This window comes from Pseudoliparis swirei, chromosome 22 (assembly GCF_029220125.1).
Source record: "Pseudoliparis swirei isolate HS2019 ecotype Mariana Trench chromosome 22, NWPU_hadal_v1, whole genome shotgun sequence".
NCBI lineage: Eukaryota > Metazoa > Chordata > Actinopteri > Perciformes > Liparidae > Pseudoliparis > Pseudoliparis swirei.
This window is the reverse complement of record NC_079409.1, coordinates 3,474,336-3,498,347: the sequence shown is the minus strand read 5'-3', so window position 1 is coordinate 3,498,347 and position 24,012 is coordinate 3,474,336. Positions and strand designations below refer to the sequence as shown.

Here is a 24,012-nt window from a genome sequence, read left to right as displayed (position 1 = left end):
AAGAATGCAGCTTTAACCCATGAAGTATATACTTCTATACAACCAGATTAGTCTCCCCCTGGTGGTCAGTAGAAATAATGCAGCTTTAACCCATGAAGTATATACTTCTATACAACCAGAGAAGTCTCCCCCTGGTGGTCAGTAGAAAGAATGCAGCTTTAACCCATGAAGTATATACTTCTATACAACCAGAGAAGTCTCCCCCTGGTGGTCAGTAGAAAGAATGCAGCTTTAACCCATGTAGTATATACTTCTATACAACCAGAGAAGTCTCCCCCTGGTGGTCAGTAGAAAGAATGCAGCTTTAACCCATGTAGTATATACTTCTATACAACCAGAGAAGTCTCCCCCTGGTGGTCAGTAGAAAGAATGCAGCTTTAACACATGAAGTATAGACTTCTATACTATCAGACATCTCTTCTTTATAACCTTTTCCCCCCCATTTGCTTTTATTCCCATCTGGAAAGGAAGACAGCAGTCAGCCCCCCCCCCCCCCCCATGTTGGTGTGACAATAACAACAACAACTACAACAGTTATCCAGAGAAGAAGACAGCCGCTGATGCGGAGCCTCACCTTTGCCACGTGAACTCTGCATAAAGGCCCCGAGACATTTGCACACACACTTCTTCTTAAAAGATAGAGGTGTGAGTGTGTGTGTGGGGGGGGAGGGGGGGGGGGGACCTGATGCAATCAGACACAACAGCTCTGCCCTACATATCGCGTCACTGTTCTGGGGTTCGTGTCGCGTCTCCTGCTACAAGAAGGGCTCAAGAGACGGAAAGTGCTTTTTTAATGCGTTTCAGTTTTCAGGCTTTCAACAACAGGAAGGAGGCGCAGAGACGCAGGAAGGAGGAGCATGTGACTCATGGGTACATATACAATAAATATACCATAAATATGTAATAAATCTATCATAAATCTACAATGAATCTAAAATAGATATACCATAAATCTACAATAAATATACCATAAATATACAATAAATCTACCATAAATCTACAAGAAAACCACAATAAATCTACCATTAATCTACGTTTAATCTACGCGGTTTTTCACAAATTATGTCGTCGTGGCTTTGATAAAATTTGATTTTGTATTTTGTTGAATTAGTAATTAACTCGAAAAGCGCACTTGACCATGAAGCTAGAGGAGTCATCCCCAAAAAATAAAGAAATGAAAAGAAATGAATCGAGAAGATACTATCGTGGGAAGAGAAAAATAAACCGATGCGTCCCTCGTTCTCCAATCAGCGATCGGAGTTGCTCTCTTCATAAATTAAGTTAAATGCTGCTTTGAATCCGATTATAAACTCCTCAGAATTGAGCGGACCTCTCGTCCAAAAGAGAGACACAACTTGAAGTGAAACGGCAGTTTGTTAATCACCCCGTAATTAAATTTAAAAACAGCCCGAAGGAAGGAGTGGCGTCCATTCAAGTCTTTGACCAGACACACAGGCTCCGCCCCCTTTCTACCCAGAGGAAGATTCCTTCACATGATTTACACTTCCTCCCTCCGTGTGTGTGTGTGTGTGTGTGTGTGTGTGTGTGTGTGAACTCTGGACACTGTGCAGGTCTCCTGGGAGTTCTCAAGCTCCCAGACTAGCCTGCTCCATAACTCAATGTGATCAATTAACCTTTCATTTTATTCTTTATGTAACTCAGCCGTTCGGATTACGTTAAGGCTTAAAGTTACCCGTTTTCAAGGGGCGTGGCCTCTTTTGAGTGACAGGTCGTTGTCTCCTGTTATTTATTCTTTGTTCTTTTAATTTGTTTTTCAAATGCCAGGTTATTTATTTCCATTAACTTGGTTTGCTCTTAAATTAAACAATTACTTTGTTAATTTTTCATCATCATCATTTTTTTTTCTCCATATAGAATTAATTGCTTCCATTTGTAATAAATGCCCTTTAAACATAATTGTTGTGGAAACGTTCTATTATTGTTCCATATGTCGAAGGTAAAGCTTGAGATTCAGAGATCTGATCCCGGATGAGTGGCAAAATAAACTAAATGACACCGTGGCCACAAAGCGTTTGTTAATTAAGGCGTGAACATTGAAATCCTTGAGACTCGACCGGTTCTCAGGTCACCTTTAACAACAACAACAACAACAACCCGTGAAATGTAAATTTCTTGATTTACTCAAATGCCCTTTTGGATTTATAACAACGTGCCTCCCCCACACTGATATTTACCTCCTATATATATATACATACACACACACACATATATATATATATTATACACACACATATATATAGATATATGCATATATCTATAAATATATACATCATATCTATATATATATATATACAGTATATATTGCTCTAAAAGCTGACCACAGATGTGCTCCATCTGAAGAGTGTTGCTGGTGAACCTAATAGTGCAGTGGGAGTGTTGCGTAATGCATCTTCATTTCATGTTTTTGGGGCTTTATTTTTCTATTTCCACGAGACGCTGCCGGCAGAATTATAGTTATTTTCATGCAAGTTTGAGTAAAATATGTTTATGCTAAAGTTACCAGGATTTTTTACATTTTTTTTAACCCTCTTCACCTGCAGCGACGTCAACATGTTAGAAATGAGTTCTTCCCTCCAGAAGTCTCCACTTCAGGAGCACTTAGAGACGTCGACCTCTCCTCTCTCCTTCCGCTCTCCTTCCTCTCTCCTTCCTCTCTCCTTTCGCTCTCCTTTCGCTCTCCTTTCGCTCTCCTTTCGCTCTCCTTTCGCTCTCCTTTCGCTCTCCTTCCGCTCTCCTTCCGCTCTGTATTCTGAAGGTTTCTCCTGAAGTCTTCGTGGACCATCAGGAGAGTGATTTATTCAACATTTCTATAACTCAAACATGGCCTGAGATGGACTTAAAATGCCGTTGAGGGATTCAAAGAGACATCCCAAAATTTAACCGGCTTCATAAAATCTCTTTTGACAGAAATGTATGCAAATTAGCTCCTACGCAATAAGACATTAAGGAATGCAATTTAGGAAGCTTGTAATACATAACTAATGGCCATAAAGTAAGGTTTAACTTTGATTTAACTCTTTCAGCATCAACGATTAATTAAAGTTAAACACGTTATCTATTTTACTTTTACTCACAGCCCTTTGTATAAATAAATACTATTTTATTCTAATATTTATTATTACATTTTCTTATTCAACTGTAAAATATCAACATTTTTCAAGAAAAAAATTAATTTAATTTTAAATAATAATAATAATAATAATATAATACAACTAAACACATTATAAAATGTATAACAGAAACCAATAACAGTTTTTATTTGAGCTTATTATTTTCACAATTCTGACTTCATATTTCATAACCTTTCTGGCCTCACGGGATGTTTTAAGTGTCAGTTTGCACAGATGTTTATGACATAATATCCCGGAAAATGACGCCGTCACAGAAAGCCGCTAACGTGGCGCGAGCCCGGCCCCTCACCTTGTAGTTGCGGCAGGTGGGGTTGAAGGCGTTGGTGCCACAGGCGAAGAGCGTCTCGTCGTTGCGCGGCACCAGCACTTTGATGTAGTTGTAACATTCGTCCTGTAGGGGGCAAAACAAAAACAAACAAACACACAACAGATGTGATGTCAGGAGCACCACTAGCCACTAGCCAATAGCCATCAGCCAATAGCCATCAGCCATCAGCCTCCTCTCGGTTGTTTCCATACTACTCACGCTGTTCTTCCCTCTCAAGGTGCACTTCTCCACATCCTTCGTCTTCCAAGTCAGCTTCTGGAGGAAAAACAAAAGGAGCAGAACCGTCAGGCTCAAAGACGAGCTGTTGCTCCCCGTCGTGATGGAAAATCTCATGAGCTTCGATAAACTGTGGTGGGAATAAATAAATAAAAATACGAGCGAGAAACACAGGGATAAATATCAAGGAAGCCTGCGCAGCTCGTCAGCTAAACGTGGCGAGAAAACACACACACACACACACACACACACACACACACACACACACACACACACACACACACACACACACACACACACACACACACACACACACACACACACACACACACACACACACACACACACACACACACACACACACACCTCCAAGAAGGAGACGCCAGATTGAGCCTTTGCTAAGCCCCGCCCCGCCCGCCCCCCCCCCCCCCCCCACTGTGCTCCTCCATCAGAGCTCAGTCACCACCACGTCACCAAATTAAGGAACGGGGGCTGTCGGGACGCTACGCTACGATTGGCCAGTTTGCGTCCGAGGGGGCGGGAGTTGACGAAGGCTCAATTGTGACGAACACATGACACATATGAACGGACATGTTTGTTTTTACGCCGCAGAAAGCCTTCAAATGTAATTCAGTTGACGGTATTTCCTCGTGTTTCCAGGACGTTCAACAACGACCAAAACCGTCCAAGTCCTCTTTGCTTTAGACGCTGACAAGTAAAGAAAAGAAGAAGAAAAAAAAGCGCCTCGAGGCGTTCTGACCTATGACCTCGCAACAAGCCAGATATATGCTGTAATCTATTTGTCTGCCGTGTTGGAGCAGAGGGGTCACTCCTCTCGGACCGAAAGTTCCCGAGAAAACTATTTGTCCCCCTCTCTCTTCTTCTTTCCAGAGCTCTCTCCATTCCATCGGAGAGCTTCCAGTGCAGCCGTCTCCTCGTGGAGGGCGATGCAAGAATAAGGCTTATTATTCTTTTTAGTTTAGTTTGACTATAAAAAAATCCCTTGGAAATCTCTCTTTCGGCAGATATGGAGAAAGTCTTAATAAATATCAAGTTTTTGTTTTGTTTTTGTTCACCTTTAAAATAAAATAAAAAACAAACATAGAATACCGCCAGCTTTATTCTTTTTAAGGCGAGCTGTTGCACATCTTTTGTCTGTTTGATATTTTTTTTTTTGCCTCAGTAAGCCATGGCGGGGAATAACTGGCTTATAATAAAACCGTCCGGAGCGGTCCTCGGCTCCCCCGTTGTCTCGGCGCTCGGCGTCCTCCGGGTCCGACGGCGCCGCTTCGAGGAGGATCCGAGTCAGCATTATGGTAAATAGAGCCCCCCCCCCCCCCGCCTGGTCCGCGCTGGATTTGGTTTACTTCTTTTTTTAAATATACTTTATTAGAGAATGTGCACAATATAGCGACAGGGATCAGCGAACAAGTATTTTTCTTTTTTTTGTGTGTGTGTTGTTCTGTTTGCAGTAGTACTGCATAAAGTGACAGGAAGGTAGAGCAAACAGACAACGTAAAGTGAAAAATGAGAAGAAACACAACTAATAAATAAAAAAAATAAAAAAAATTGAAAATAAGGAAAAATAATGAATCATTAATACGCCGTTCGACGAACGAGATTCGAGATGAGGGATAGGGGATGGGGGGGGGGGGCGCTTCAGAAGGGCCTCTCGAGTCGGGTGTACGTCTGAAGAGAGATTGCTTAATACTCAAATGAAAAGGAAGGCGGAGGAAAATAATAAGTCGCAAATATTTACAAGAGGTTTTTCTCATGAAAACACACGCTCCAAAAAACAACAACTACCCAGACCACATGACCACAATAAAATCTATTTGAACATTTAGTCACGGATTATTGACTTTTGATAAGAAGCAGAGTCGACACAGAGACGCACGCATTTTAAACTGAGATTCTACGACCGGCATTCCGATGACATCGCCGAAGCAGAAATATGGTGAATAATACATAGTGTCGCATGTGTATGGCTGAAACTGTATAAATATGTGTGTGAACCATAGACTGTCTTTGATAGAGGCGATAACATTGGTGCCATATTTATCCCAAGATGAAGTCATTTTTTAGCAGCTACAATGTAGCGAGCGTCGCTGAGCACCGATTGGTTCCCAGAAAAATAAGCCTTTTAAAAACAGCTTCTTTTCTTCTTTCTGGGGAAGCAAGAATTCAGACTATTTTTTACAATTCCAGATCATTCTGTATTTTGGAATCTCTCGTTATCCATTTTTATTCTCCAATTAAAACATGACAAACACTGTGTTTATTGAGTTGTTGTTGTTGCTTTAGTCAACCAGCCAACATGTGGACTTGCTTGATACGGTGAACACCTGATGACACATTCACGTTCTCCAAAGTACACACACACCTACGCGCACACACACACACACTACATGTTGAGCCAATAGATCAGACGTTCCTACCTGCTGCGGGATTATCTGCTCGGCCGAAGTGGCGAGATTGATGGCAAACACATGGTCCCTGGGGGAGAGAGAGAGAGAGAAGTCAAGAAACCGCCAGCGAGGTCGTCTCCGATTGAAACCCGCTCGACAACAGAGGGGTGTGTGATGGTGGATTGACGAAAAGTTTATCGGCTCTTCTACAAAAAGCTGCCCCCCCCCCCCCCCCCCGAATCACCGGGGAAGCGAGGCGTGCACTCTTGCACGGATGTTTGCAGCTGTGGAAAATGTCAAGTCCGCTCGGGCGCACGAGGAATGCGTCTCTACCCTTTCCGACGGGCTTCTTGGCAGCGAGAGCGCCGCGGCACGAGAGCGAGCCAACACGCAGCCGGGTGCTTCTTTAAGATAGCCGACTCGCCACGCCGTCGTGACGCAGAGGGGAGCGGCGTGCGGTCGGGACGGACCGGAGAGGCCCAAAGAGTGAAGCAAAAGTGAAATGAACGACTGAATCCATTGGTTTAGGAAACCAAATGGATGGTTCAGGGTCTGGCGAAGCTTCGTGAGAATGGATAACGATGCAACTCCTCCAGCTTCACTCTTCACGTCGCAGCTACAGTTGGTGATCTTGGGGAAAGTTAGCCAGATTTAAATGATAAAAAAAACTGAAAAACAAAGCCCAGTGGTGTCGATTCCTTTCAAGGTCAATTTAGGTGAAGCCACGCCCCCAAAATAATCAGAATAAAAAAAGTTTAGAAGCACTTGTGTACAACATGGTGCATCAGGAAGTAACGGTCTGCTCCCAACACCTCTCATCAGATTCCAACCCCTCACTCAATACACAAGGTCAACAAGGTCAACAAAAGCCAGGCGAGGCCGTCGGTGATGTCACAACAAACTGACCGGGCAGCGATGTAGAGCATGCGGTTGATCCTCAGCATCCGCTGGAAGTCCAGGCCCAGGCGCACGGTGTCGTTGTCCGACAGGAGGCCCTGGAAGCTGGGGTAGAGGTAGGAGGCTGTAATGGGGGGGTGGGGGGGGACACACACATGTTCAAGAACTCAGATTAATCGTATTATTTTTTAACCCCGGCCCAAGACTTCATCTTGTTGAAAATAGAGATATTTTTTTAAACTGCAAAAGAAAGACAAGCCTCACTTCAGTTCAATTAAACACGGCGTCAACATTAACTTATTAAAACACGCCATTTATTCTTCGTGGTCATGTATTAGCACTTTGGCAAACAGCTGTTGTTACTCCCAGAGACAGAAGGACAACAACATCTAACTAATCCGCAGCTTAGAGACAAACAAGTAGACACAGTGACACCTTCACAGTTTAAGAAACACTAAAACCACGGGGACGCAATTTGGCAAAAATGCGCCGAAAACACAGAGCGTGCACTCGTCTGCTCGTGTGTTAAATCACCGGCGAGGCGTCTTCACGGGCGAAGGAGACGAAGCTCAACCATCTGGAGGACGAGTGTCTGTCTGGTGAAGACGCGTTTACACCGAACGCCTCGGAGGTCATAGGAGTGCAACCTCGACTCCAAATATATTTTTATATAAATATATAAATATATACAGTATATATGTAATGATATCTATTCTGCAGGCAGGATATAAATCAGATGTCGCGACATAAAAGATTAGATGAACTGAGGTTAAGAGAAGGACGTGATGCGAACTCTACTTTCTCTCCTGCTTTCTCCTCCTGCATCTTAATGCCGTCGTTTTGCTGCAGCGCCGCGACTCCGTGGAGGGAGACATTCATTCAGACAACGGGACGCTGTCTCCAGGTCTTATATAAGAGAATGACAGGCAGTCAGTAGTATATATCTATATATATGTATATAGATATATACATATATACACATATCTGTGAAATAAAAAGATGCTCCAGGCAGAGAGGAAATTAGTCTGCTCGACACCGACACCAGGCCGCCTCCCACATCACAGAGACTTTCCTTTCCGTTCCCTTTTTTTCCCCCCAAATTAGGATTCGGCTCGAGGCCCCGGCGCTCTGGATGTGTAAAGCAGTGTGTTAAGTGGCCTCCGGCCTCCCGTCTGACCCAGGCTGCTGCTGCTGCTGAATTAGCAGTCCACAGTCAGAAAATGAGTCTCTCTCTCTACGGGGAGCCCCCCACCCCCCTCCGGTCTCGAAATGGACCGTTTAAAACAGTGGTCCCCAAACTACGGCCCGCGGGCCGGATCCGGCCCGCCTCCCCATGTGGACCGGCCCCCTGAACAATACCAGAGACGCGTTCCGATTTATTATTTTTTTCACCTGGCCCGCTGCCGTTGAGATTGCAGTGAGACGCGGAGAAAATGTGAAGTGGTCCTCTTCGCAATAAAACATCTTTGATGGACGTGTCTCGTCTCGGCCAATCAGCGTTCAGATGTCCACAGCGTTTGGGAAGTTAGGTTAGCTTGGATGTTAGTCCGCTACATCTGCTGCCGTCACGCTGCACGGTGTAGCGATACTAACAAAGTACCCGTACGTTAAAAACGATGTGATTTAGCATATTTTTAGTATCGATACTTCATTAAAAGAGCGATCAGAGCGCACGCTGCTTCGCTCCATTAAATGCTGTCTGCACGTGCATGCACTCACAGCGAGTGGCGCGCGCATCCAGGATTTTTCCTGGGTCAAAATGAGTCTTCGGTGCACCGTCTACTCGTGCAAGTCGGGCTGTTGAGTGATCAGCAGCTGGCCGCTCGGTCCATTCGCGCACCTCACAGTTGCGTATTGATCAGACAAGAAGACACGCTTATCAACTCCAGTGTTATCCCTACTATTATAACAGGGTGAAATCTCCACCCCCCACTCTGTAATTCCCCCCCCCCATATTTTTAGTATCGATACTACATTAAATGAGCGATCAGAGCGCACGCGCTGCTCCGTTAAATGCTGTCTGCACGCGAGCGTGAGTGATGCGCGCGCACCACAGAGCCGTGATGCGCGCGCATAGGTGAGCACACTCACTTCTCACTAGCATCCCCCCCCCCCCCCCCCCCGGCTGGCCCTCCAGCAGACGAGGCAAACGTTATGTGGCCCTCACAGGAAAAAGTTTGGGGACCCCTGGTTTAAAAGATTCATGTGCTCGCCGTTCCGGACCTCGCCGTTTCGTCTGGTGGAGACGACTCCCAGTGGCTCTCTGGCCCGCCTCGCCGTCCTCTCACGGGCAAATGAGGATTTTAAAAATTACTCTTCGGCACTTTCACATCCTCTAAAAGCTTGGTGGAGGAGAGAGGGGGGGGGGAGGGGGAAGCAAGTGACGGTATTTGAAATCACACTGAAACTTTACAGGAAGGAAGGAGGTGGAGAAGCAAAGCCCGCCTCTGCCGGGATTCGATTGGCTGCCTGCGACGAGTGCGACGTTGAAGAGCGGCACTTTCTAACTTCTATGATGGGCGGTGGGAAAAAAAAACCGTGAGTAAAAAAAGTGACCAAAAAAAGTGCCAAAAAAAACGTGAGAAAAAAAAGTGGGAAAAAACATGAGAAAAAAACGCTAGAAAAAAACCATGACAAAAAAACATGACAGAAAAAAAAATGTGAGAATAACCATGAAACTAATTCACCATTCAAAAGCAATGAGCTGCTTTCCCTAGCACACGGAGGGAGGAGACGGTGTGTTTAAAGGCCTCCCGGAAGAATCGACGTCGGTGGGAAACTTTCAGCGTCCCTAGACAGTCGGAATCGAAACTTCACGCAGAGGGCAATTGTTTAAATAACTTTGCCCTGCACGTCACACTGCTCGGCATCAATCATCACAACGGGCTTCATGGAGCATGTGCATCCGGCTGAGAATTACATTCCGGGGGAAAAGAGTGAACAGGAATACTTCACCCACAAAATTACCTTTTTTCTTCTTCTTCACATCAGCGACTCAGACGCCGTTACCTTGAATTCTTGCAGAAAACTTTTAGTTGGCACCGTTTTGTGAAGGAAGAATAAATAATAAAACAATGGAGGAAAAAAAAAAAAAGTCTGGGCGAATCAAAGTGAACGCGGCGCAGAAAGCTAAATATAAATATAAATAAATATATAAATAAATAAAACATCTATTTACAAACTCTCACAGAGCTCGTTGCACTTTAGAACCGGCCTCGTTCTTCCGGCCGTGTGATCGCTGCGTCTGAAGCGCCTCGGGCTGCGCGGGAATAAAGTGTTTTATTGGATTGAACTGCACGCGCCGGCTGAGAGTTTGTAAAACTAACGCCCTGATGTAGTTTTGCCATCAACCCCGTCGACTTCCATTCGCCAGAAAGACTTTCTTTGGCGGAGGCGCGTCAGAGGAACAGGCGAGACGGAGCGAGCGGTCAATGCCAGCGTTCCGATGTATGGCGTTCCTTTAATCCAACCGCCGCAGCAGCTTCTTCTGGATTCATGGACTTCGGCCTCGCGTGAAGTACTCCGGGTCGTGATTGGAGCCAGAATGACCCAAACAAACCAAGCGGACATTTTGGAAATTCACACCTGCGTATTCTTTCTGAACTTACACTCTCGGCCCACGATGCTGATGGGCTCCAGGTCCTGGGGGAACGGCGCCGCTCCCGAGGACAGCCGAGGCCAGACGGCGGCCAAGGTGAGCGCCAGGACGGCCGGCAGGACGGGTGGGGGCGAGCCGGGCATCGGCCTCATTTTGGCGGGTGATGAGGCCTCACAAGAAACACATGGCCGGCGGCAGATTCACACCCCCCACCTGGAGTGAGAAGAAAGGTCGACAGGGTGAGAACAGACTCAACACAAGTGGAAGGTGATGGAACTAATTGCACTACTTGTTGGCATGTTGGATATGGAGGACAGAAAATGAATTAAGTATAAATAAATAAATAAATGCATGAATAAATACAGGAATATATAAATGCTGAAATAAATGTATAAATAAATACAGGAATACATATATAAATGCTTAAAATAAATGTATGAATGAATAAATACAGGAATAAATAAATAAATGCTAAAATACAAGAATAAATAAATAAATGCTTGAATAAATGTATAAATAAATAAATACAGGAATAAATAATAAATGCTTAAATAAATGTATGTATAAATAAGTTATACCTAAACAGGACATCATTTTAAAAATCTATTTCTACATTAATTTCTTTATTTATGCGTGACATTTATGTGTCCTTGTTTGCAAATGAGCTGGGCGGTCCGAACCTCTGTCTTTATTTAAGCATTTATTTATTTTTTCCTGTATTTATTCATGCATTTATTTATTTCTACTTAATTTATTTTCTGGCCCCATAGTTGGAGACGATGGGAGATTTCCTGCTAATCGACATCATTTGCAGAAATATAGAAGCAAAAAAAAATAGATTAAAAAGTGCTAAACTTCAGGAACAGAGAAAGCTAAAGACAAAACCACAGGACGTCTTTGTGAAAACACTAAAATGGCTGAAAAATCATGTTGACGACATTGCAGGGCTCCAGACTAACTTTTTTAACTAGGAGCACAGTCGCTCCTAACTTAAAATGTTAGGGGCGCAAGCAGAAAATTTAGGGGCGCACTTTTTCCTGGGTCAAAATGGGTCTTGGGTGGTCCCAAAAATTTTTTTTGCGCGCTATGCGCACCTTCTATTCATGCAGTCGAGCTATTGAGTGCGTGATCAGCAGCTGGCCGCTCTGCCGTGATACGCGCACACAGGTGAGCACACCTCCTTGAAACATACTATTGAGAACATATTCGCTGACATGAACCTGATGAACACAGTTGTTTTGGTTTTTTCAACGCAGACTTTTTTTTTGCCTTAGGCGCTCGGGATTTGTCATAGGCGCTCGGGAAAACGGCTTAGGCGCGCCCAAATTTTCTCTGCAGGAAAAACCCTGACACACTATAAATCGACTTGCAAAGTTTTCCCATCATTTTTACTGTATTACTGATAAATAATTTGACAATATACAATCTTATGCCTGTTTGCCTTCATGAACTGCAAAACATTCACAACAGAGAACTCTTCAGAAGTTACTGTATTGAGTTTAAACATATTTGAAGAGAAAACATACCTTGAGCATGTGCATGTTGCACTTGATGTGGCCAATCAAAACATTTGTTGGTTTCTAGAGATGCACCGATCAGGTTTTTGGTGCCGATCACCGATCACTGAAATCAGTATCTGCCGATCACCGATAATACCGATCACCGATCACTGAAATCAGTATCTGCCGATCACCGATAATACCGATCACCGATCACTGAAATCAGTATCTGCCGATCCGATAATACCAATCACCGATCACGGTGTTGATTGAAGCATTCTATTTATTGTGTAGCATTATTTCCTAGGACAATGAGGAAATACATATATAAAGCAACTCAAACATTAAAGAAATTACCGATTTCTTTAAACATTTAGAACTTTTACTTTGAAAAATTTCCTAATTGATACATTACAATTGTTTGATTGCTATTGTAGGGGATTTCAGATATGTATGGAACACATCTGCATCATTCATTTCCTGGAACTCTTGGGGAAATCTATATACAGGACTTTTCTTAACATACAAAAGACTGACTAATTTTTATAAACTCTTCCTTGGTACAGTAAACATTTTTAATGTTAGCATAATTTAAGCTAAATCTCAGAAACTATCTATAAAGATACAACATCAGTTCATTGTTTACTTTTATATGTTAGTGTATGATTTGTCGACATCTTATTTTGATAAACGGATGTTGTTTCACGTGGTTCTTTCCGCTAACTTTGCAAAACCGGATGTTGTCACTTAAATCCTTCCGCTAACGTTATCAAAACCCTCGCGCGCTCCAGATCGAATGCGTTTACCGTGAACATCAGTCTATAGGGGCAGACATGTGAGAGTCGGCTGAGTCGACCCAGAGATTCAACTCGGGGGACGGGGCCGCCGCTCGGTGGTGAGGATCCCCTCGTGGACCTCTCACTCTGCGGCCCTCGCCCTCGTTGCGTCTCCGTTGCGGTGCGCCTCTTTTCACACATTAGCCCCCCCCCCCCCCTCTCACACACAGGCCAGCCTTCTTCTTCTTCGGTTTTCGTCTCCTTTCTTCTTCTTCTGGAGTTAATGTCGGTTAGCAAACCAGTCATTCAGGCATTACCGCTAACTATAGTGGGCTGAAGTGTAGAACAAGTTTGTAAACAACAAAAATATTTAATAACAAAAAAAAGAAATCTGCTAATTTACTGGTCGCGCATGCGCGAGTTGATGAAAAATTTACTCGCACTGTGTCTAATTTTAGGCGCAAAATGCGACCATTTGGTCGCAGTCTGGAGCCCTGCATTGCGGACCCCATCCACCTGGATTGGTTTCACAATCCCAGAATAACATGGAACCAAAACGAGTCTCCTGAAACAGGATCAGGACTCAACATTAAGGTAGAGTGTGGGAATAAGCAGCAGATCCGTTTGAAAAGACGCCGACAGCGGAGGGATTTGTGGGGAAACTAACTCCGAACCAACGATGGCAACCTGCGCCCCTCCCCCCCCTCCTAGGCAACTTATTTAGGGCAGCGCGTCCTCCACAGGGTTCCCTAATTTATGGACTGTGCCGCTTGGCAAGGAGACTAGGGCCACATGCTTTTATTTTTTAAGTGGGAGCAGGAAATTAAGTCAACAGAGGCATGAACCGCCATCAATATTGATAGTAGCCCGCTTCATTTAAATGCAGCGGAGAGCGCTGCGCTCAGCAATGAGGTCAAACGACGATCCCAACGCCATGAATCCAGGGGAGTGGGCGGAGCTCTGCCCGAGTGGAGCCTGTGCACACAGGCAGCTTGTGCTGCCTTTTGGGGTGTAGGAGGACGGTGTAGGAGGACGATGTAGAGACGATATATGAGGAGAATATACACAGTATATGAGGACAATATACACAGTATATGAGGACGATGTATATGGTATATGAGGATGAAATCTACAGTATGTGAGGACAATATACACGGTATATGAGGAGAATATACACAGTATATGAGGAGAAAATACACAGTATATGAGGACGATGTATATGGTATATGAGGATGAAATCTACAGTATGTGAGGACAATATACATGGTATATGAGGACAATATACACAGTATATGAGGACAATATACACGGTATATGAGGACGATGAATGAGAATGATGTAGGAGGCATATGAGGACGATACACAATATATAAGGTTGATCTACACGACATATGAGGACGATATATACGACATATGAGGACGATATATATGGTATATGAGGACGATATATACGACATACGAGGACGATATATATGGTATATGAGGATGAAATCTACAATATATGAGGACAATATATACGATATATGAGGACGATATGAAATGGTATATAAGGGACGAAATCCACAATATATGAGGACAATATATACAACATATAAGGACGAAAAATATGGTATATGAGGACGAAATCCACAATATATGAGGACAATATACACAATATATGAGGACAATATGAAATGGTATATGTGGACGATATATACGATATATGTGGACGATATATACGATATATGAGGACGATATTAAATGCTAAATGAGGACGATATATGCAGCATGTGGACAATATATGTGGCCGATGCACCTGATGGAGCGGCTTTGTGTGCCGGGCTTTAGAGCGACTTGATTCTCATGTTCGAGCTCTTGTACATTTTCTTTCGTCAGCGGGTCATTAGAGGAATCCTAAAGAACACCGCTTCTGAAGCCCTGAAGGGAACACACAAGCCTCCATTGTTCTTCCTGTGTGCGGTAATAAACATGAATGATACCAATATAATAACGTACACTACCGTTCAAAAGTTTGGGGTCACCCAGACAATTTCGTGTCTTCTATGAAAACTCACTTTTATTTATCAAATGAATTGAAAATTGAATAGAACATATAGTCAAGACATTGACAAGGTTAGAAATAATGATTCATATTTGAAGTATTAATTTTGTTCTTCAAACTTCAAGCTCAAAGGAAGGCCAGTTGTATTGCTTATATCACCAGCATAACTGTTTTCAGCTGTGCTAACATAATTGCACAAGGGTTTTCTAATCATCCATTAGTCTTCTAAGGTGATGAGCAAACACAATGTACCATCAGAACACTGGAGTGATAGTTGATGGAAATGGGCCTCTATACACCTCTGGAGATATTTCATTAGAAACCAGACGTTTCCACCTAGAATAGTCATTTACCACATTAACAATGTATAGTGTGTATTTTTGATTTATGTTATCTTTATTGAAAAAACTGCTTTTCTTTGAAAAATAAAGACATTTCTAAGTGACCCCAAACTTTTGAACGGTAGTGTATATATTTAGCACTTGCTATTAATGTGATCTAACCTCGCATAGTGAAGCGATCCTTGACGGATTTCTTTTTCTTCAAAAATGTATAATGAAAACCTTTAGAGATGATTCAAGTTTGTTCATCAGAAATCTGAGAGTTAACTCTTGAAATATCAGAGAATTTCCTCTTTTTTCCTTCCTCTTTAATATATTTGGCCCTGAATGTTAACCACATAACCCGACTATGTATTTTAAATACCTACAACGGCCCAAATAACCACAACACCGCCATCACAGACAGATACACATGTTATCATGGACACAATGCAGCGAACATAAAAGCTCCTTTGTTCTACCCATAGGACCGGTTAGTCGGAGCCGCCGTGGCCCTCGGCCTTTTTCCAGACTAAAACCCGTCGGCTCAGTCTGTTGCAACGTAAAAAACAACTCGCGCTTCGTCACGATGTGATCATCCAGAGAAAGATCGGCTTTATTTACCAAATATTGACATGAGGCTTATAGAGTCGTAAATAAGACCACATCGGGGGATTTAAAAAAGCCTTCCGTAAATCATAAAGTTATTAGTCCTACTAGACATGAACAAAAAGACATAAAAAAAGTGAGAGATGTTAAATAAGAAGGAAAAGGGGAGAAAAACAAGCTTATATGAAGTATTAAAGGTGTATCATATATTCTAATATTCAAGGTATTGAATTTTTTTTTAATACTTGGTATTTGTACCAAAAAGAATCCCTCATTAACGCAGCATGTTACGGAGCCAGTTTTGATATACTTCAGTGACCCTGCTGGGGAAATGGCTATATTCTGCAAAATCCTGACATTTAAATTCATTAAAAAAAAATAAAAACATTTAACAATGTCCGTATTAAAGGTTACGGCTCTGATTTGGTTCCGTTCCAGCTCCGACACCGTCCTGACATGCGAGATGGCTGATCGTCCCGTTTCTTGACCTTTTCAACGCACACACACACACACATACACACACACACACGCACTTCGAGCGCCCAAGTTTACCGCCAAATGCATATATATGCGTGTCAACAACACTAAGTTGAATCAGTTAATGACTTCCTGTGCAGTCTGAAAGGTGTGTGTGTGTGTGTGTGTGTGTGTGCGTGTCCCCGCTTGTCCGAGAAGTGCAGTCGCATCATAAAAATTATAATAATCTCATTGGAAATCCAGAATTCCAGTTCACAACTCCAGTTCATCCTCAATCAACCGCGTGGACCGCGTGGCCCCCGTCGGCTCCGGGGACGCCTCCTGTCGGAGACGGCGCTCCGGCTAATCCACTTTTAGAATAGAGTGGACTTCTCACCTCTGTGCACTCGGATATCTCTCGGCCCCCCTTCGGCTGTGAGACGTCTTTAAGCCCCGTCTACCCTCCCATCTGCTGACATATTTGTGGCACACACGGGCCCGGAATAATGAGCGCCTCCCCCCCCCCCCCGGACTCCTCCATGATTTCAGACACAATTAGCCACGTTAGCCTCTGCTCTCGGCGGGCCCCGCGAACCGAGCCGGCGTAATATATGAGGTTAGAAACATTTGAGTTTATTTTGTATTTTTATTGTAATAAAGCAACAAAGGCAGCAGCGCTCACTGGTGGGGGGGGGGGGAGAGACAAATAAGCCCCGATTGTCAAATATATTTGAAGGATGGTGTTATAAAAATGCATGCACATGGACACGTGGAGCCCGGCGCCCTTTACAGACCTACAACAACAACAACGACAACGACGACCGCTGCTGTGTTGTGAGGGCGTCTCAATCCTGGCAGCTGTGAATATTAATAAAAACATTGACTCAAAATGTCAGTTTTCCATTTGCATTACAAAAATAATAACAGGGTTGTCAAGTTGTCTATTTTCCAGCATGTAAAAAAAAACCAAAAAAACCTGCCTGAGGATTTTGTTGGTGTTGTCAAAACATCCACATGGGAATCTTAATAAGACGGTGGAAGGAAAAACAACACATGATCTGAACGGCGCTCGCCGAGACAAACGCCTCGTTGTCGAGGCTCGAGCCGTGATGTCCCTGAAGGGCTCGGGGTGGGCGGGTTCAGCGGACCGCCGGCCGTCCCACGAGTCACACGTCACAAAGCAGACGATGTGGAACCCGCATCGGGAATATCTGAAGACGCCGTTGTGTTCGGAGAGATTGTTTTTTTTCCTTTTTGCCCAGCAGTGATTTCAACTGCAACCCTCTCCGACGGGAGACACTTCTCACTGCTTATTAGATCTTGTAAGTTTCTGTTCTGTGTCTTCTCTGTGTCTCCTCTGTGTCTACTGTGTCTTCTCTGTGTCTCCTCTGTCTCCTTGATTGTGTCATTCCCTGCACCTGCCCTCAGCCACTCTCGTCTCGTTAATGTCTCATGTCATACACCTGTTTTCCCCCCTATATATTGTGCCACTCTTTCCCTTGTCTGTTGCTGGATTGTTGTCTTTTTTCCGTCGTCCTGTCTGTCGTATCTGACCCTGCCTGCCCCGTTTTGGACTTTGTTGTTTTTTAAAATGTGGAACCTTTTGACATCTGTGTTAATCTACACTAAGTCCTCAATTCCTCTGTGCATGAGCTCCTGCACCTCGCTACCTGTGACGTAGCCTTGACAGATCTGCAGTGTTTAACCACGGAGATGTCGTCGCTGCAAATTGGAATTGGTGTCAGGCGGAGGAGACCTCTGCTTCTGAAGTGGAAGAGACTCGTCTGGTTGTGAAAATAAGTCCAATTGTGACGTCGAGAAGAAGATGACTACTTGATGTATTCCCTCAGGAGTAAACGTGAGCTTATGGTCCAAATCTCTCGTTTCAAGTTTTCTTCAATACAGCATGATGTTCATTTTTGTAAATTATGGTCCATTTAGAGTCAAATAGACCGTCAGGCAGGGTATGCTTTAGGGGCGGGGCTACAAGGTGATTGACAGGTTGCTACCAGAGACGTATACGTCACTCCTCCGCAGTCCAAATATGGTCACTTCTGTTCACTGGACGCAAACAAAAATCAAGTTGACAACGGCGAGAATCCAAGATGGCGACGGGCAAAAAGAACCTGAAGGAATTCAAGGCTACAGAACCGAAGGACTCAGGGCTACAGAACCGAAGAACTCAAGGATACAGAACCGAAGAACTCAAGGATACAGAACCAAAGAACTCAAGGATACAGAACCAAAGCACTCAAGGCTACAGAACCAAAGAACTCAAGGATACAGAACCAAAGAACTCAAGGACACAGAACCCAAAGCACTCAAGGATACAGAACCGAAGAACTCAAGGATACAGAACCAAAGAACTCAAGGATACAGAACCGAAGAACTCAAGGCTACAGAAACAAAGCACTCAAGGCTACAGAACCGAAGAACTCAAGGATACAGAACCGAAGAACTCAAGGATACAGAACCGAAGAACTCAAGGCTACAGAACTGAAGAACTCAAGGCTACAGAACCGAAGAACTCAAGGATACAGAACCAAAGGACTCAAGGCGACAGAACCGAAGAACTCAATGCGACAGAACCAAAGTACTCAAGGATACAGAACCCAAAGCACTCAGGGCTACAGAACCGAAGAACTCAAGGATACAGAACCCAAAGCACTCAAGGCTACAGAACCAAAGAACTCAAGGATACAGAACCAAAGAACTCAAGGATACAGAACCAAAGAACTCAAGGCTCCAGAAACAAAGCACTCAAGGCTACAGAACCAAAGGACTCAAGGATACAGAACCCAAAGCACTCAAGGCTACAGAACTGAAGAACTCAAGGACACAGAACCGAAGAACTCAAGGACACAGAACCAAAGAACTCAAGGATACAGAACCGAAGAACTCAACGCTACAGAACCAAAGGACTCAAGGCGACAGAACCGGTAGCGTCAGTCTATGGTTGGGATCAAGGATTGGAAAAGATGTGCCGCTTTAAGAGCCAATCGTGACGCTTTTAGGACATTCAAGAGAATAACTTTTTTTAATTGCGACCGTGATCGACCTCTAATAAAAGTGAAAAGCTGCTTCAAACCGTTCTCTGTGGGTTCTGATGGTGATTTCAAACACCATTTTTCTCTGTCAAATTTTTTTTTTTTAAACTGCAAAAAAACATCCATTAATTGAGTGTGGAGGTCAAAAAGGTTTGATAGGAATAAACGCTCACTGTTCAGAAATCCAACGTAACCAACAGCGCCGGTAGCTTTGTCCCGTTACCCGTCTACTTTGACTCTCGAAGCCGATGGCAGACTTTGGATTTCCGGCGTTGCCTGTCACCGAGCAGACGGACGCTCGACGTCTAAGGCTGTTGAATACAAACACGTCCGAGAGAGGAGCCTGGGGGATCTTCGGGGGTTATTTCAAAGGCTCAGAATTAGCATCCTCCGGTCAAAGAGGAGTGATGGCTGGCTTCTCGCCGCTTTTTTTTATATACCAAGAATAGAAAAATCGATGGTCCCCGGAGTCCTTCAGTTCTTGGATTAGCATGTCAACCGCCCGGTGTCAGTGTAATGCAGTCCCATTCTCGTAGAGTCTGCATTGGGGGGGGGGGGGGCAGGGGGGCTTCCAGGATGAGATTTGTCTGTCAGGAGAGGTTGGGACCCCCCTTGCCATCAACATCACTCAGTCTGATCCCTGGGGGGGGGGGGGCCTCTTCCGCAGAGTTCAGACAAGTGACGGTCGGTCCCGTTGCAGAGGCCACGGGTTGTCAACCCCAGACTCATCGAAGGGTCCCCACAGACCAGAGCCTCCTTTCGTACTCTTGATCTTTAGGGGTTTGATGTCAAAGTGAAAACGGTTTCAACATGTATTTTGTCGGCGTATCACTGATTTAAAAAAACAACCACGTTTCAGGTGGTTATCGCTTTGAGTTCTTTACCACCAATACCGATTGGCAATCGCTGATGAGCCCAAACTAACTAAATGTTGTGTTAAAGCACAAACCCGAGAAAAATGATCACGATATACAAATTTTGTATTTTCATTGATGAAAATAAGTCTCGGCAATACTTAAGGATTTCTTCTCAGTTGCTAAAGCTAGGTAGCTAACAGGGAGCTACACAGGTCATAATTATCTTTAATATCTATCTATATATAGCTGTGAAAACATCTTCAAACAACTGTATTAATGCAAGTTTCTTGGCCGAAAAACTAAAATGCACAAAATGATAATATATAAAGAACCTTTCTGACTGAATGAAGCTTGAACGCACGACTGCAGGTACGTGAGCTCCTGTGGATGATCACACAGATCCGTTTACTACATTCACTAATCATCATTAAATCACATATTTTGACTGAACATCAGCCGATAATGAATTTCCTTCTACGATTAGCTGAACTGTCATCAATCCGTGGTTCACGAGCAATCGGGGCCCCTCGCTGAACATCCAGCATCCAATAGGAATCCGACTACAGTTCAGCTCGCCGCCGCTTTCATGGGCATCACTCTCTAAGAGACGGCGAGCTGGCCAGACTTCACACGGTGGGAACTACGAGAACCTCAGACAGCGAGACGGTTCTCTGATCGATCAGCAAACCGCTGCAGGCACCGAGCGTCTTCTTGCAATGGGGGGAAGAAGAAGAAGAAGAAGAAGAAGGCCCAGAGGGGTGATGTGGAGGAATCCTCTCCATTCAATCATTCAGATTAATCTCCAGATAATCCTTAAATCCTCGGACGTCTTAAATCAGCCGTACCTCTGGGTTCGGCCAATCAGATCGGTTTAAAATATGCCGGCCACAAAAAAGCAAATGTTAACAACTCCCCCCCCCCCCTCAATCTCTCCGCCATCAATAATTCAGAGTGTTATTGAGAAACACTACCTGAACCCTGTATTGACAGAAATCCAAGCACCGTCATTCCCTCAAGGGCGTCATCATCGGATACCCGCCCCCCCCCCGAGGCTACGAACTGCAGAGCAAGAGAGGGGGGGGGGGGGGGTTGTTGTCTGTCATTTTGTGGGTGCTTCCATTTTCCCTTTTCTATTTTCAGGGACTCTAATCCGACCCCGCCGATTTATTGCCCTGAGGACGCCCCCCCCCCTCGGGGATACGTAGAGTTGGGGGCCCTGACGCCGCAGAGCGGCATCGGGAAGAGGAAATCGCTGAGCGAAGGGCGGACGTGTCGGTTGCAACGAACAGCATTTTTTTTTTTTTTTTAAACGGCTGCGCGTTCAAATTTTCATTTAAAAAGAGCATCATCCCTCTGGTGTAGAACGAAAGACGAGCCGCCGACATGATCGGCGGGATGGTGATGATACCGAATAAACGGTATAACACCGTGAACCTGCAAATCTACTGCACGCACATCATGGACACGCAGCGGCACTCGTTATCACGGAAGAAGGAGAAATATAGCAGATATAATCCCTTTCGCTGAAGGCTAAAGGCTTTAGTTGTGTGTGTGTGTGTGTGTCGGCCTGCACGACTTTGATCACAGAACCGGGTTTCTAGAGCGCTCTCATTCTGCCGCCAGTCAGCAGAAAGCGGTCCAGAGGAATCCTCCTCCTCCGAGGAGGAGGGAGCTCACGCGTCAGCAGGCCTGACGACGAGGATCAGACTCACATCCGTCTGAACGAGGACGGGAGGCGTGTCGTCTCTCGCCCAAACTCAATTTTTAATCGAGCTACGACGGAGGGAAACACGTCGAAGAGGCGTCTCTTATGTTTTAAAACATTTTCTTTTTTAAAGTAAGCGAAGTGAATCAAGCGGAGGCCGTGTCGACCTCTGGGACGCAGCCGGATCGCTCACAAGCACCAAACACGCGGACCGTCGGCGACCTTTTCTTAACAGACGGGTACACGGTTCAATACGAGACGCCTCCTTAAGTAAGAGAGCGGAGCGGCGAGGAGCACAGAGGAGGAGCACAGAGGAGGAGCACAGAGGAGGAGCAAAAGAACGACAGCTACACAAAGACGACCATCCGGCAGCTTTACAGGCTGCCATCACAGCCCGGGGCGCCTTTTCCTTCGCCGAGGACGCTCCGGCCTAAGACACTCTAGCCTAAGACACTCTAGCCTAGGACGCTGCAGCCGAGGACGCTGAGACTCCTCCACTGAAACACGCCGGAGCCTCTTTGATCTCCATCCCCGCAGTACCAATTAGCCTGCTGCACCGTGTGCATTTCCAAACTCTTTGAGCTTCCTTTTCAAGATTCAAGATTCAAGATTCAAGATGTTTTATTTGTCACATACACACACAGGGTGTGCAGTGAAATGAAAGTGGCAATGCTCAGCAGGAATGTGCAAGGGCAACAAGTACACACTATTTACAAATAAAAAACACAATATTTACAGTAAGTGTGTGTGTGTGTGTGTGTGTGTGTGTGTGTGTGTGCCTAAGAGGGGCAGTTGTGTGGGTCTATGTGGGGGTCCTGGTGAGGTCGGAGTTCACAATCCTGATGGCCTGAGGAAAGAAACTCCGTCTCAGTCTCTCTGTTCTTGCAGCGTGACTACGGGCGCCTGCCTGACCGCAGCAGCTGAAACAGTCTGTTGTTGGGGTGGTGAGGATCCTTCATGATCCTGCCGGCTCTGGTTCTGCACCTCCTGGTGTACAAGTCCTGCAGGGTGGGGAGTGTAGTTCCAATAGTGCGCTCAGCCGAACGCACTACTCTCTGCAGAGCCTTCCTGTCCTGAGCGGAGCAGTTGCCAAACCAGGCTGTGATGCTTCCTGTCAGGACGCTCTCTACAGCTCCAGAGTAGAAGGACTGAAGGATCCTCTGGGAAACTTTAAATTTCCTCAGCTGCCTGAGGTGGTAGAGGCGCTGCCTTGCCTTTCTCACCAGAGTGTCTGTGTTTGTTGACCATGTCAGATCCTCGGTGATGTGGACTCCCAGGTATTTATACCCGCTCACCCTCTCCACAGTAGTCCCGTTAATCCCCAGTGGTGAGTACGTCCTCTGTTGTTGTACCTTCCTAAAGTCCACAATCAGCTCCTTAGTTTTGGTGACATTCATGATGAGGCTGTTGTCCTGGCACCAGAGTGACAGATCAGCAACTTCCTCCAGGTAGGCCTTCTCGTCGTTGTCGGAGATCAGGCCCACCACCACTGTGTCATCCGCAAACTTGATGATGGTATTGGTGTCGAACCTGGCCACACAGTCATGTGGGTACAGGTAGCACAGTAGGGTGCTGAGGCCGCAACCCTGGGGATCCTGTGTTCAGGGTGAGGATTTGGAGGTGTGTCTGCCCACCCTGACCACCTGTGGCCTGGCGGTCAGGAAGTCCAGGATCCAAGCACACAGGGGGGTGTTCAATCCCAGCTCAATCAGCTTGCAGGCCAGTCTGGAGGGACTATGGTGTTGAAAGCTGAACTATAATCAATGAACAGCAGTCTCACATAGCCCCCTCTGGCTGTCCAGATGAGAGAGTGTGGTGTGCAGTACCTGGGAGACAGCATCATCCGTGGATCTGTTTGGGCGATAAGCAAACTGCAGCGGGTCCATGGAGGAAGGGAGGAAGGCGCAGATGTAGTCCTTTATCAGCCTCTCAAAGCATTTCATGACCACCGAGGTGAGGGCCACGGTCGGTAGTCATTCATACATGCTGGAGAAGCATTCTTGGGCACAGGGACAATAGTGGATCTCTTGAAGCAGGCGGGGACCACGGACTCAGCCAGGGAGAGGTTGAATATTGTGGTGAACACTGGAGCTAGCTGGTTAG

The 24,012-nt window shown here is 45.1% G+C and overlaps 1 protein-coding gene across 3 annotated transcripts in view; it reads right to left on the bottom strand.

Annotated features, from left to right (window-relative positions):
• sema6e (sema domain, transmembrane domain (TM), and cytoplasmic domain, (semaphorin) 6E) overlaps positions 1-24,012 on the bottom strand; it is a 110,388-nt gene that overhangs the window by 38,949 nt on the left and 47,427 nt on the right. For all 3 annotated transcript variants that reach the window (XM_056443632.1, XM_056443635.1, XM_056443633.1), the window contains 5 exons: positions 10,610-10,812; positions 7,011-7,125; positions 6,135-6,192; positions 3,679-3,735; positions 3,442-3,543 (listed from right to left, as the gene is read on the bottom strand). In XM_056443632.1, the coding sequence (XP_056299607.1) occupies positions 3,442-3,543; positions 3,679-3,735; positions 6,135-6,192; positions 7,011-7,125; positions 10,610-10,751 (474 nt within the window). In that variant the 5' untranslated portion in view covers positions 10,752-10,812. The remainder of the gene's footprint in view (positions 1-3,441; positions 3,544-3,678; positions 3,736-6,134; positions 6,193-7,010; positions 7,126-10,609; positions 10,813-24,012) is intronic.